Below are 15,181 nucleotides of genomic sequence, written 5' to 3'. Positions count from 1 at the left end.
AATGAGTGGGTTGAAATGATAATTGGCTTTGGTCAAATTCTAGATCTAAGTTCTCATGTATGACTTGAGGCCAGCCCCTTCCCCTCCCTGGGCCTCAGTTTGCCTCCCTGGAAGATGGACCCCCTGGTCATTTTTCACAGCCTCCCCACAGAGATTCCTCCTCGTCCCACCTCTGCCTCCTCCCCACATCACTGGCCACACTGCCTTTTGGTTTAGAAAGGGAGGGATGAGCTGGCCAGGACGTCCAGCCCCGAGGAGGGGCGTCCCTGGGAGAGAAGTGAAGGGATGAGGAGCCTGGGCCTACAAAGAGGGGGCCACCTGCCTGTCTCCAGAAGGGAAACTAGACCAACCTGCAGGGAGCATCATCCACAGCCCAAGTCTCCTCCCTCATCCCCAGTGTTCGCCTCCTGTACCTGCATTATGAGTCACCATTGTGTTTCGAACCCAGGTCCTGGTTTCCTCCTTCCTCCCCAACGAGGCCTCTGTCTGGACTGCCACTGGCACCCCAAGGGAGCTGGGAAAGCTGCCCCTTCTGTGAGCAGAAGAGCCAAGAGCCCAGCACTGCGGGGACTCCACGCTGCCCTCAGTAAGTGGGGACGGGGGCCAGACCCTTCCCTGTCTTTGGCTTCTTTCTTCTTATTCCAAAAAGCCCAAGGAATTCTTCAAGAAAAAGAGGCTGCCTTCCTCCTAACTGCAGCCCATGTTGGGAGAGATTGCTTTCCATGCATATATATGTACCAAGTCTTCTTCTGGTTATTTCTCTTCTGTTTGTAAAAAAATCCCAAGGCAACCGTCTCGCTCCATCTTCATCAGCTACATGGCGATGCTTGAAAAAAAATCAGATGATTTTTCCGATGTTGTTTATTTCTAAGTGTGTGGCATTACTAGCCCCTGAATCAGATTTCCCATCATACTCATGTGGTCCTAGTGATGACGTGTCCCTACTGTCATTCTGTCAATCCAGGGGCTTGTGGCCAAGTAGAGGGGAGAAGGATCCTAAAAGCTGTGATCAGCGATTGAGAATGAGTACAAAGGCTCAAAAGGCTGAGATGCAAAGGCCAAAGAAGCTGCCATGCCTAAAATTCAGGTGGCCCTGGAAATTACTTAATGCAAACTCGAGCACAATGCCTGAGCTGAGTTCAGATCTGGATTCTTACCCTAAAATATTCTCGTGCCCCAAATAGGAAGGAATATGACCTTTGGGGCAGGCCACTTTGTAATGGTATGGATCTGTGCGACGGCCTGCTGATTGGTTGAACGGGCCACTTCTACCCATGCCCCATGCTTTAACTCTAGGAAATGAGGAATCAAGGGTCTCTCTAGTCATAAGTGGGTTTATAACAATATGGAGGGTGAATCTGGCAAACCAAACACTGGATTTATTCCCATTTGCATGTCCACAGTTGAGTCCTGGAGACACTTTGCTGCCTTTTCTTTCAGGAGCTAAGTTTCTAGTGAGTTCCAGGGCTTGGGCACAGAGTTGGAATGGGCCTAGTGACAAGTGATCATTCCAGCTTTAGAGAACAACGCCTACTCCCTTCCCCAGGGATTCTAGCATGTTTTTTTGCATAGAGGGATAAATCCTTCCTGCCTTGTCATCCTTCCACCTTCAGCTATCATTAGAGGCAGTTCAGGAGCATCTTTGGACTTTTTAAAGAGAAGGGGGCCTCAATTTCTAAAGCTAGAGGCTCACTGTTCTTGTGTTGGAATTAGAGCTTCTTTAAGTTCAAGAACCTTGCCTGAAATGTCACCACTACCAAATGCGAGAGGGAGATCGGCTCCAATGCATGTTGGGAAATAATTGTTTCTTTGCTGTTGGGTTGTCACATTTGGGACCCTTTCTCACTTCTCCAGTTTAACTCATCTTTCCTGTGGAGTAAAGGTTCAGCTATTCCGATATCTCCAGAGATAAAACGGACAAGGATTCAGGGTGTAATGGCATTTATAGGGGAGAAGGTGGCTGATTATAAACTCAAAGTTGGTGCTTAATCTGAAAGGCTTCCCTTCTTCAGGGTCCAAGCAGAGCTCTGGGCAAGCAGAGCATAGGTAAGAAAGGGATCCCTGAGGTAGGCAGCCAGGCCCTGGTGACCCCTAGCTATCCAGTCAGAATGAGGGACAGGAAGGTCTTGCCATGACCAGGAGAACTCTGCCCAGGCCAGCGTTGCTTCTTATGGAGGAGCTCCAAGGCTACCTCCCACTTTTCCTGAATCACTAGCAGGGTCCAGTGGAGGGATGGAAATGGAATTTCAGTGGCTAGCAAATTGAGTAGCCCTCAGGAGGGACTGGTTGCTCAGTCCTCCCTCCAAGCATCACCTGGGATGGGACCATAAAAAGGCCTATGACACCCTCTTACAGACAGTCTCCTGGAGGAAGGCCCTGGGCAGCCATATCCTGGGCCACTTCCAGCTATTAAAGGCTCCTAAATAAACCATGCTATGGGGCCGAGTTTCCCTAATATTTTAAGAGCTCTTTTTAAAGCCTCTCCCTAGGTGTTTATCTGTGGGTCTAATTCTAATTTTCTCTCCTTTGGGCTTGGAGCTCCAGGTCTATGTCACCTTTTAGAGGCTGCTAAGGCAGCCAGCTGAGTTCCCACCCATTTCTTCTTCTTGTGACACCTTAACCCACAATGCTCTCCTCTCCCAACTTTGGGGGACAATACTGTTTGTTGGGAAACGGCACTCATTAATGTAGGCCTCCTCGGAGCTTTTTCTTTTCTTTTTTTTAAACCTTTATGTTCTGGCTTAGAATCAATAGGAAATATGTTCTAAGGCAGAACAAGAATACAGATCAGAGGGCAGAAATCAGACAGCATTTTCTTACTTCTTTTTTCAACCCTCACCTTCCACCTTAGAATCAATACTAAGTATTGGTTCTGAGGAAGAAGAGCAGTAAGGGCTGAGCAATGGGGGTCAAGTGACTTGCCCAGGTCACACAGCTGGGCAGTGTCTGAGGCCAGATTGGAACCCAGGACCTCCTGTCTCTAAGCCTGGCTCTCAATCCACTGAGCCACCCAGCTGCTCCCGTTTTCTTACTTTCAAGAGAGACCTTTCAAAGTTACCCAGTTTTTGGATATCCCCTGTGGTTATGGAGAGCAGTTAATGGCACAGTGAATAGAGTGCTGGGCCTGGAGTCAGGAAGACTCATCTTCCAGAGTTCAAATCCCAATCTCAGACCCTGGACAAGTCACTTAACCCTGTTAGCTGCAGGTCCTAATCTGTCAAACAAGCCAGAGAAGGGAATGGCAGACCACTCCAGTATCTTTCTCAAGAAAATCCCAAGTGGGGTCACAGAGAGTCATATGTGACTGAAAAATGACTGAACCAATGACAAATACAACTATGGAAAGTCCTTATAGAGAACTCAAGTCTTTCTTGGAGCCAAGAAGAAGAACTGCTTACCGCTGCCCCATGTACACATTGCCCCATTTGAATCCTGGGATTCCAAGCAAAAGTGCAAGATTCTCAGTCCTGTTCCCCAAGTCCACTAGTCCCAGAAACACTGCCATAGCGCTATGGTCTTCTGTGGCAAGAGCCCAGGCTTAGGGGGTGGGAGTGAGTGGCAGACCTAGGATACAAAAGTTGCATTGTCCTTTGTCGCCATCATCCCAGAAGGGCAGATGAGCGTGAACAGGTCCGAGAGCTGCTTGGTTGTTGGTTACACCAGTGTTCTTGTTGGGATCCAGTATGACCAACCCTTCCCCTTCTGCTTCTCCTTCCACATGCTCCTCCCTCCACCTAGCCGTCCGTCCGAATGAAGCACACGAGACAGAGACTTGGCAGAGGCCCACACAAAGCCGATCTTTATTAGTCTTTTTATTACCACATGCATAAAGCGTCAGCAGTCTGGGAGGTTATGTTGTATATATGTCGCTAACAAATGTAGTTCACACACAGGCCTTGAAAAGCTGCTCTCTCCGCTCTCCCCGAGGGGAGCTGGCTTAGCAACTGTCCCACTGATACCTTCTGGGGTCCACATCAAGGCAAGCAAAACCCATGACACTGGGTAAGACACACTTGCTCACACTTAGCAAACCACGTACAGTGGGAGATACAGGCAGCAACATCTATGGACTAAATGCAAAGGGCTTGGATCCCACCATGTGGGATGGCTTTTTAACGCTAGCTGGAGGATGATGGGGCTCAGTCACCAAGCAGCTTGAAGCATGTGCCAGTTCACAAGTCTGAAGCCAATGGGGCTCTCTCTGGACGGGCAGCCAGCTCTCACTGAAACCAAGGCCAGCCCGGGCATGGGGCACTCGGGCCATCGCCACTCTCATAAGGCGAGGTGCGAGGCACGAGGCACCAATGTGCCGGTCCCCAGGTCTGGTGGTTGGGGGCAAGGGTTGTGTGTCCTCACAATTTTGGTGCATAGAAGAGAGCAGAGGGAATTGGGTAGAAGGCAGACATTCCAGAAAATGACAGGAGGACCATACCCCCCACTCTTTCCTACCTGCAGGCCAAGCCAGCTTGGAAGGTCTCCACAAAGGAAGGAAATTTTTTTTGGGGAAAAGAAAGACTGGTTTTGATTGGCGGTGGTGGTGGGCCTGGCTGAGTGGTCATGGGGGTTGAAGAGTGTCTTCCTACCAACCACTGATGAGCTTACTTCCCTCCCCCAAGCTTGGTGGAAGGAGCCTGTGCCCCATTCTTCTAGGGATGTGATGGGCAAATGGGGCAGTTTCAGTGAAGTCTAGAAAAAACACTGGCCAAAGGGGACCTGGGACCCTATATCCTGCCACTGGCTTTGCCACCCACTTGGTCTACAGGGGCGCTTTTCCTTTGGAAAAATGGCCCTCAGAAGGCTGTACCTCATGAGGATCAGATTAACAAAAGGTTTATGAAAGTGCTTTGTAAAATAGAAAGTGCAATGCAAATGTGAGTGGAGATCCCTCCCTCCCTCCCACAGGGCCTCAGTTTTCCTAGCTGTAATTTGAATGAGTCAGATTAGGTGCTTTCACCTTCACTACTCCAAGTCCTAAACTCAAGCGGAACCTTGGCCTCCTCTCTCTCCTTTTCAAGATGTGGTCCAGAAACATGGCTCCAGGGGACATGGGAAGGAAGACTTTCATTCCATTCACTTTCTCATCCTCTCTCCTTCTGTCTCCTTCATCCCCTTTCTCTCAGCCACTCTCCCAAGGAGTGCCTTCTAAGTGGCAAGCTCTAGCTGTGCCGGGGTGCTCTGGGATGCAATGATGAATAAGGCCCAGGCCCTGCCTCTAAGGAGCTCACACTCCAGATGGAACTAAGAAAAATCACAATATGCTATGGACAGGAGAGTACTTCTAGCTGGTTATTCTGGGGGTGATGGGCCTGCTTCTTGGACTATATGGCTCCACCAAATGTCCCAAAGCAAGTTAGCACTGGCGAGATGCTCAGTGCCCCTAGAATTCAAGCCGCCGAGGAAGGAGAACTCCATTCTTCTTCCAGGGATGGACAGGCTGGCTCTAACCCTAATTCCATTACTTCTTGGAGCCAAGAGAGCTCCAACTCAAGCAGCAGGCAGGGTGACAGTAGGCAACGGTCAAATTTGGAGGCACTGCCTGCCATCTGGAAATCTGAGGAGGCCACACTAAGATAAAGAAGTACAAATACTAGGCGAAGCTCATGCAAAGTAGCGAAAGGGACTGGGGTAGGAGGAAGAGACAGCTCTTTAGACTTGAGGATTTGGAGCTAGAAGGGCAATAGGGAATGAGAACGACTCACTCAGTAAACAGAAGAGGAGCTAAGAGCCTAACAAGGTGAAGTGGCTCATCCACGGTCATAGAGCTTGTGAAGAGCAAAGCGGGGGCCCGGAAATCCAAGCCTTCCAACTCTGCTTCCTACAGTGCTGTTCATGAACACCTTTGCCTAAAGCATTTTTCTTCAAGTCAAGACATTTCTACAGTTCCGTTTCTACCTCTCTGGCTTGGCAGTCTTGGTTTCCTGGCTTGTGCAGCGCAGGTAGGCTCATATCATGGGAGTGTCGGAGGCTGTCATATAAGACTTTAAGCATCTGGCTAGAGAACTGCCTGCTAGAGAAGGTAGCCTTGCTTGCCTTGCCTTGCCTTGCCTTAGGAGATGGATGAGCCCTAGCTACTGTTAGACTGGCAAATATGAGAGGGAGGTTCTCCATCATTTTTGGTTCAAAGATGTCTTCTAGCTCTGACATTCCATGATTCTGCCAGGCCTAAAGACAGAGAAGAAAACAGGGAAGTACCGGGGGTGGGGGTGGGAACAGAAGAGGAAAGGAAAATGGGAAACTTGGAAACCATCAGCACTTTTGATATAGTTACACTTTGGGATCTTCAGGGCACCCTCTTTGAAGGAGCTAGAAACCGAGCTAATTCTCTCTACCTACCCTATGTGCAAGAAGTTTTCTTTGTCTGAATATTCATTTCTAAAAGTGGTAAGGAAATGTGTTCTAGGCTGTCTGGGAAAAAAATTCAACCATATGCTCATGACTTGTCTTACCAGGAGGACAGCCAGACTTTGCCCCTTCTCTCCTTACTTGCCTTCCATTAGTTCAATTTTTCCCTTTTTTAAAGCTTCATCATTGCCTAGGACTGTGGTGGTGAACCTATGCCACATGCCAGGGGGGCACTCAGAGCCCTCTCTGTAGGCATGTGCATCACTGCCCCAGCAGAGAGTTCACCAGAGTTCATTACTAGAAAGCCAGAGGGACATGGGGCCAGGCTGTTCCCCTCCCCTTCTCCACAGGCACCTGAGGACATTTCTTACATCACCCGCTCTTCTAAAAGGTTTGCCGCCATTGGTTTAGGACATTCCTTATGAAAACTGGGAAATGTGCCCTAAAGGCTGAATTCCCACTGAGGCTGTCTCTAGCTTTTGTTAATGACAACTTTCAAGAGTGGCTGAGGGCCCTTCCTTCTGGACTGGCTATCAGGAGTTTGAATGTCAACACTGATCCTACTTCTTCACATTCTATGGTCTCTTAGGATCTGCTTCCCCAGCAGTAAAAGTATAGATTCACAGGAGAAAGTGAGGGACAGAGTGTTCTTAACAACTAATTTCAAACTGCCTTGGAAAAGGATTTCTTGGGAGTAAGTTTCTGATGACAAATCATTTCTCTCTCATCGTGACCTTGGTCCATGAAGTTCCTTATTCTGAACAGTAGAAAGAGACTGAGATGGAGATGGAAACAAAGGGAAAGGTTCATCTAAGAGGCATATTAGATAAGATGTCCTTCATTCCATGGATGTTGTGGCTGGGTCCTCTCTGAGCTAACCTTAAAAATGACCCATGTAACTAACCAAAGGAAGATTATAGAGGGAACTCCAACCCAAGGGGCCAGAGAAGTGGTTGGTAACTGAGAAGCTAAGGCCAGCCAGGGCTTTGTTAAAGGTTTGGGATGAAGCAGCACTTCAGTTGGGGAATGGCCAGAGGAAAACAATCATATCCAAGGACTGCTGGAAAGTCCCAAGGATGCTGAGACTGGAGAAGTGAAAACGGCGTGGGGATGTGAGAGATGAGAAGTTGCAGACAGGCCAATTTTGGCCCACCAGAAGGAAAAACTCAACCATTGTGACCGTTGAGAAGGGGTAAGGTGGCTGCCCTGAGTCCCTCAGCTAGGAGCTCCTATTCAACCCAACAGGCTAGACTAGGCCACTCAGAGGTGCCACGATGGTGGAAAGCTGACTCCTCTTCTGAGCCTGCAGCTAAATATGGCAAAGAGAAGCAGAAGGCAAAGGGATCGACTCAAACTGAGGATGCGGTTCCAAGAGCCTGTTCTGATTTCCTCCTTAGTTCCAGATGCAGAACCAGACTAAACAGTCTACCTCTCAGTGGCTACCTGTCCAGAAGCAATTTGGCAGGAGCCACTCGCCTTTCCTTGGGGAAGGTGTTCCAGCAGAGGCTGCATGGTCACTTGTCGGGGTTGTATTGAGGAGGCTCCTGCTCAAAATGCAACTGGGCCCAATGACTTTGAAGGTGTCTTCCAGCTTCAGAATTATGGATCTCTCTCTGAACTGCTTTACACAGGGGGCTACTCTGAATAGTCTAAGTTAATTCGTTGTGGTTTTCTCTGGGGATGCTTCAGAGACAGAGAGGTCTTCTGAGCCAGTGGAGGTTTTAAAAGAGGCTGCCTTAACCTGTGAAGGCCCTGAAGGTTCATTCTGTATCTTCCATCCCACACCTGAGAGGTGTAGCATCCTGGGAAGGGAGGAGTCAGACAGGGAAAAAAGCAGCTGCCTTTGGGCCAGGACTGCCTCCCCAGGCTATCAAATGGCTTATGGGAGTCAGACCTGGAATGAGAAAGGGTTTCTGATTCAAGTTCAAGTAAGAATTCAACTCGGAGGATGGGAAGGATGGGTCTAGGAGCACTAAGACCTGGAAAAGACCTTTGAGACCATTGAGTCCATTGCCCCTCCCTTTGCAGATGAAGGGAAAGAGGGAAGGCTTGCCTAGGGTTTCATAGCTATTGGGTAGGTAGCAGGATTGGGAGTCAAACCTGGCTCTTACAATGACAAATCCAAGGCCCTTCTTGGGGCCACAGAAAGGAGAGGTGGACCTCTTTTCTTTTGGTATGTCTGACCCTTTTCACCACAGGGCCCAAAGGCCATGTTAGCCCTCTCCATGGGGTCTGTGGTCCCATGGGGGCTGGGGGATCCAAACTGGGATCCAGGGTCACAGTGAGCACCGTCAGTCAGCATTGCTGCTGATCTTGGCAATGGGCAGTCAGGCACCTGAGAGGAAGACCTGATCTCTGAGGCCTTTCAGAGAGAAGTAGAAGGAACAGCCAGGGCTGAAACCTTGGCTCCCTGGGCCCTCAGACTCCATAGCCTGCTCTCTTAGAAATAAGCCAAAGGAAGTTTCTTAGAATGCCAGGTCTGCTATCAACAAAGCAATGGGTTCAAATCAAGAAAACATCTAATGCCCAGTGGATTTACGCGTCGGCTATGGGGGGTGGGGGGAGGAAAAGAAAATGATCTATGTCTTTAACGAATAATGCTTGGAAATGATCAAATAAAATATATTTAAAAAAAAAAGAATGCCAGGTCTGGAGGGAGCCTCAAATCATCCAGTCCAACTCTTTTACTTTAACAGATGAGGAAACCGAGACCCACATTGTCATTTTCCTTGATCCAGGGGCCAAATCTGAGGGAAGAATTTGGATCATACCCTGTCATACCCAACAGCTCCTTTAAGTTGCCCATAGCCAAACAGTTAAATCCATTTCCTGTGGCTGAAATATTCATTTGAAGTTCCAAATGAATCCTGGGCCAAGGACCCTCAGGCTGTGATAGGGTCAACAGCAGTTCCCCTACTGCCTTTCTGAGCCATTGGGCACTGGAGGCCTCAGGGGCTGGGCAGCAACCTCCAATGAAGCCAGTTTATTCCAATAGTCTGGGTCCCAATGTCCTCAAGGACTTGCCAAGCCACTGCTGCAGCTGGGGCTGGGGGCTCTGGGAAATTCTAGTTCTAAATGACACCTGTCTCTGTTGTCCTTGAGTGCCCAGGAGCCTAGGGAAAGGCTGCACGGCCCATTTAAGCCCAGGCAGTAGCGGGCATCAGCCACCAGCCATACTTGTCTGCATAAGGCAGAGCAGGTGTGGGGGACTTTGGGCCATGTTCTAGAGCCTTAGGAGCATTACCCATGAGCCACAGCATAGTATGTGTCTGAGGGGTGATGGCAGGAGATTGGAAAGGGTGGGGTGAAGAAAGATGAGAAGGATAGAGAAGAAGGTGGAGGAGGGTGCCTTTCCCAGTCCCCAGGGGTAGCGGGGGCCTGGCAGGGTTAGTAGTGGCTTAATGGGTCCTGCCACTCAGAACACAGAATGATAGATTGGAAAGTCCAGGCATAGAGAAGTCACGCTGCTTGTTAAGATCACATAGTACAAGCCAGGCTAGGGGACAATGAGAGAAAGGAACTTTCAGGCCATTGGGTCTGACTCTCAATTTACAATGGAGGAAACTGAGGCTCAAAGGGTCAATGGCTCCCCTGAGGTCATGCGGCCAGCAAGTGTCAGGGGTAGAATCTGAACCCAGGCCTTCCTGATGTCAAGTCCAGTGTCCTATCCATTCCATCATGCTTCTACCCTCACCAAACACACACTCAAACACACGCGCGCACACACACACACACACACACACACACACACACACATTTCCTAACAATTAAAGTTGTCCCCAGATGGAACTTGCCTTACAGAGGTCCTCGTCCCTGGAGGGCAGAGATTGGCTAACCCCTTGCTGAGGAGGTTGTAGAAGGGATTGTGGCTTAGGAGTGGTGGAGCCTGGTGCCTCCTCCTACTTTGAAGACTCCATGACTTTTATGAGTAGAATTGGGCCACTCCCCAAACAGGAAAACCAGGCCCAACTTGGGCAGTTTAAGAGCACCAGACAAGGCTCAGGAACCTTGGATTAAAGGCAGGCCTGCCACTTGTCAAGTCAGTTCTCCATAGGCCTCAGTTTCTTCTCCTATAAAAGGAAAGAGGTTGGAACAAATGACCTCTGAGGGTAGCTACAATTCTCTGTCCTAAAGTCCTTTTGCAAGTATTTAGTGGTTTGGGAGTTTGGCTTTAAGAAAAGAGGTCTGTTTGGATGTACAATGATGTGCAAACATATGTAAAATCAGAAAATAACTTCTCTTGGCATGATGGGAAAATCCTAGAGATGCTATCCTCTGTAGGCCAATTTCTAGTCCAGAGCCAAGAGAGAAGTCGCCTGTGTGGGCCAGGAATCTGGGGAGTAAGGGGAGAAGCAGCTCTGGAAAAAGAGTGATATCCCAGACATGGAGGCAGGGAAGAATGGGGGCTGCCTCCCTGTGTAGGTTAGTCAAGGTGATGGATGGACAGAACTCCTTTCGGCTTTAGTTCTCACTCACACTGATGGTGGAAAGATTTCTAATCACCAGAAAGCAGCCAGTAACTAGCGCAGGACCAGCTCCCACGTTCTTCTATGTGGAGCTAGCACTTCTCTGCCGATTTCACTTTTCAAATGAAAATGTCTCCATCTGAGATTTTAATGCTGTAGTCACGTACCGCCTGCCCCCACACTTCTGAGCAAAATATTGCCATTTCCTACATATAAGACACGTCTCTGGGGAGGCAAGTTCCCTCTAAATTATCTTGGGAAAACCCTCTTGGCCCAGTATTGCCATGCTGTGTGTGGCTACCAAATGTGTTCCAGGCTGAACTCTGCCCTTACCCATCAGGCAGAAAATGAAGGATTCTGGGACAAATGCAAAAAGGGAACTCGTTTTATGTTGGCTTAATGATCTGCCTGTGATCTCTGAGCTTGGAGGAACCATAGAGGGTATCTCCTGCAACCCACACCCAGGCAGTAATCCTTTCAACCTCACCTCTAGTAACAAGGAATTCCCATCTTCTAAAGGAAGCTCATTCTACTTCCAGATGGTGCAAGTTGTTAGCAAATTTCCTTCTGCTTCTCTGTCACTTCCCCCTCCTGTTCCTACTTTGGGCCTCCTTCCAATACCTTCTCTTCTATAGATCCAACAGCCCTGGTTCCTTCATTTTCCTGGTGCAGGACAACTCCAGCTGCCCAATAAATGGCCGATAGCTTCCTAAAATGGCAATCCCGAAATACGATCTGGCCTCCTCTTTCTGCATCTTTCTTGAGATTGCTCCCTCTATACGTAGACTCCCCCCTCCTCACCTGCATCTCTTTCAAATCTTCAGCTTCCTTCTAGGCACTGCTCAGGTGCCACTTCCTACAGGAATTCTTTCTTGCTTTTCTGCCCATTTGTTAGTGCTCCCTCTTTGCCCCCCAACTGCTTTGTATGAACTTATCTGTGCATATGTTATATCCCTCCCCTAATGGAATGGAGCCTTCTAGAGAGCCCCAACCTAAGGCGGCCACCAACAGACACTACTCAAACCCACTGAAGGCAGCCTTGCTGTGAGCTCTGGCCACTTGGCTGGCGAATTAGATGTCACTCTTGTTAGCACTGCTGCTGATTTTCTGGGTGGGTCTTTAAAAAGAACACCGGGAGGCCAAGGTTTATCGAGCCAGCCCTCAGCCACTCTCACAGCCCCGCATGGCCAGACCATTTCTCTGCCCCTCACGACTGAGCTTTGGAGACGTTCAAAGATGCCAACTTCTCCTTTGGGCTCCCGCTGAGAAGAAAAGGTAGGAAGGACTCTAGCAAAAGTCAGTTTGGGGCCCAGAAGCTGTGTGAACTTTGGCAGGTCATTTGACTTGGCTCTGCCTCACTTTCCTCATCTGTAAAAAGGGCAAACTTCTGTTACTTACTTCACTAGGGTCCTATGGTGGGGACGGAGGGGGGCACAGCTCAAATGAAGTTATGAATAGATGACTGTAATGGGCTAGAGAAATGTGAGCTGCTTTCATTGCTAATGATGAGCGGAATATCCAACGGTTGACTATTTTCTCTCTCCTCTGAGCCCCATGATAACTTTGTGTGTGCGGCAGGTCTCAGAGCTATCATTATTCTCCCTTTTCTGGTGTGGAACTGAGGCAAAGCAATGCCTTCAATGACTAGAGAGAATCAAGAGCTGGGGTTTGTGGTGGGCCTACAGAGCACCTTCCTCACAACTCTCCTGTGAAAACATTCCTCTGTGCTGCCCCTGCCAGGGTCTTTTTCCAGTGGGGGAAGCCTCAGCAAGGTGCTGCAAGGGCCCCCTTCCTAAGAAAAGAGGTTACTTGCAAAAGCTGGTCCATTTTTGTCTCCTGAGAGCCCATGCCCCAGAGAGGCCCAGGCAGCAGGCCCCCATGGTGACTGTTTCCCCAAGTGCTGCGGCTCTTATTTCCTTTGCATTCCTGACACTGGCCTTTGTTGCCCTGTGGTGCATGCTGGGCAATAGGAGATGCCAATTTGGGATTAAACATCTGTTCTGGACAGATGGCATGGTTTCGTGGTTAGAGAACTGACCTCACAATCAGAAAGATCTGGCTTCAAGTCCTGCCTCTGACACATACAAGCTGTGTGGCCTGGGCAAGTTATGCCGGCTCTCAGGGCTCTAGACAACTCTAAAACTGGAAGTTATAGATGAGCTGCCAGTCTCTCTCAGGAGACAGAATTTGCACACTGGGAGCTCCCCACACAGATGAAATCATAGATCTGATTCCTCAATTCCCCCTCCCCCTCCCCCCCAAAGGATGATCTCACTAAGTAGAGAATCAATCCACACAAGCCTAGGCTTGCCGTCAGAAGGGACATTACATCCAAGGCCATCTGGTCCACAGCCATCATTTTTATAGATGATAAAAATGAACCCCAAAGAAGGGAAGGGATTTTGACTGGGTTGCCCAACCAGGAAGTGTCAGAACCAGAATTCGAACACAGGTCCCATTGCTTCCAAGTCTAGCAGTCTTCCCATCCCAGCAGGCTGACTACCTGTGTACATACATAAGTAATTACAAAAAAAGTGCAGAGGTCATCATTTGGACCTCTGGCCTCCACTCGGTCATTCTCCCCACCACACCACGACTGCCTGCTTATGCATAATCGAGGTGCCCCACGCTCTGGTGGGAGGCACCTAGCACCCGCTCGGTGCCTGCCTAGGGAGATCTCCCGAGTGCTAGAGGACTTTTAATTCCCAGGGCCACACAGAAAGGACCCTGGCAGCCCCCAAGGGCTCCTTCTCTCCTCTCCTCAGCCCATCTCTTATTCTACCCAGGGCTTCGGAACACACGAGTACCACGTCACACACACGCCGCCTCTTTCACGGCAATAAACATGGCTACTCTCTGGAGAAGGGCCCTGTGGTTCCAGGCCAAAAATTTCTATAAACCTTTGGGCCAAATAGGCCTCAGTGGAGAAGAAGTCTTTCCACAGAACTGTGGGGGTAGCTGGGGATGGGGCACGAAGGTGAGAAAACACCTGCTCTCTCTAGCTCCAATGTGCCCAGCTGAGCTGCCCCCTTCTCTGAAAAGCCCTGGACCGAAGGGAGCCTTAAGTGTCGGCTGCCTACACACAGGACCAGAGCTCATCAGGCCAAAGACATGAAATCGAGTTCTCCAAAGCTCCCTCCCTCCCCCCCCACGGCCCTCCCCCTCCCCCCCCCCCATTGTAGTGAATTCATGAGCTAGCCTCTAGTATAAGGAAAGACTACCTAGTGGATGTCTACCCTTATACTAGAGCATGCAGGCCAGCCGCCCTGCTGGCTGCCCATTGCTCCTGACCATAACAGAGGCCAGATGCAGGGGCAGAGAGAGATGGTGGCTGGCGAGCAGTGAAGACTTCGTTGGGAGGGACGGTGGCAGGTGGGAGCCCAGGGTGGGGGCAAGGCAGGGCTAGGGGAAGTGGGAGGGGAAGGGGAGCTATGCTAGAACGCTCCGAAGGCTGGCCTGGTCAGGCCCACGTCCCCTTAGTCTGACCATTCATTCTCATCCAGCTCGGAGTCATCATCCGATTCACTGTACTCCACTGCAATGCGCCGTGAGAGAATGGTGGCCACATCATTGCCCACTGGCTCTTTCTTGGCCTCCTGTTCCCATTGCTCCTGCACCTTCCGCAGCTGAATACCTGGAGGGAAATGGCAAAGACAGGAGCTCAGCCTGATGCCCAGATGGACGGATGGATGGATATCAGCACCTTCTACAGGTCATCTAGCTCGTTCCTACTGCCGCCCACTCCCATCATTCCTAACAGCTGATCACCAATCCTCTTCTTAGAGCTTTCCAGAAAGGAGGAAGCTCTTGAAGATTCTGGGCTCACCCCCATGGGAACATCCAAGCTCAAACTGGACCTTAAAGATCATCTGGTCCAACCCCTCTCATCTTAAAGATGAGGAAACTGAGGCTCAGACAAGGTCAGTGACTTGCTCGAGGTCACTGGCTTAGTGGTGGATCACTTGGGGATCCACACCAACATCTCCTGTCTAGATAACCATTATTGCTGATGTGTAATTACATGTGCAGTGTTACATGCACAAAGGTTCTCCTCTGATGCCTCCTTTGCATGGTATCGAGGTGACCCTGACTTCTTGAAGGCTCTGCCAATGGAAGGGAAATTTAGACAGATTCCACCAAGCTCCAGTTTGGGTTTGAACACAGCCCTGGTTAGTCTTGGGACAGCAAACAGAAAGGACAGAAGGTTGGGCACTGGGTCCCAGGAAATAGGGATGGACCATGTGGCATCTGCACTGATGGAAGTGACCTACCACACTGATGAGATCACAATTCTATTATTACTATTAAACAACTTACATTTATATATCATCACTTTAAGGTTTTTAAGGCAGGTGATGGCAATAATAATAACA

The 15,181-nt window shown here is 49.5% G+C and overlaps 1 protein-coding gene across 11 annotated transcripts in view; it reads right to left on the bottom strand.

Annotated features, from left to right (window-relative positions):
* Positions 1 to 3,772: 3,772 nt before the first annotated feature.
* Positions 3,773 to 15,181, bottom strand: part of LOC100015800 (actin-binding protein WASF3-like) — a 213,435-nt gene continuing 202,026 nt past the window's right edge. For all 11 annotated transcript variants that reach the window (XM_056808936.1, XM_056808935.1, XM_056808937.1 and 8 more), the window contains one exon: positions 3,773 to 14,442. In XM_056808936.1, coding sequence (XP_056664914.1) covers positions 14,285 to 14,442 — 158 coding nt within the window. In that variant the 3' untranslated portion in view covers positions 3,773 to 14,284. The remainder of the gene's footprint in view (positions 14,443 to 15,181) is intronic.

Source organism: Monodelphis domestica, chromosome X (assembly GCF_027887165.1).
Source record: "Monodelphis domestica isolate mMonDom1 chromosome X, mMonDom1.pri, whole genome shotgun sequence".
Classification (NCBI taxonomy): domain Eukaryota; kingdom Metazoa; phylum Chordata; class Mammalia; order Didelphimorphia; family Didelphidae; genus Monodelphis; species Monodelphis domestica.
This window is presented reverse-complemented; position numbering and strand designations above follow the sequence as displayed.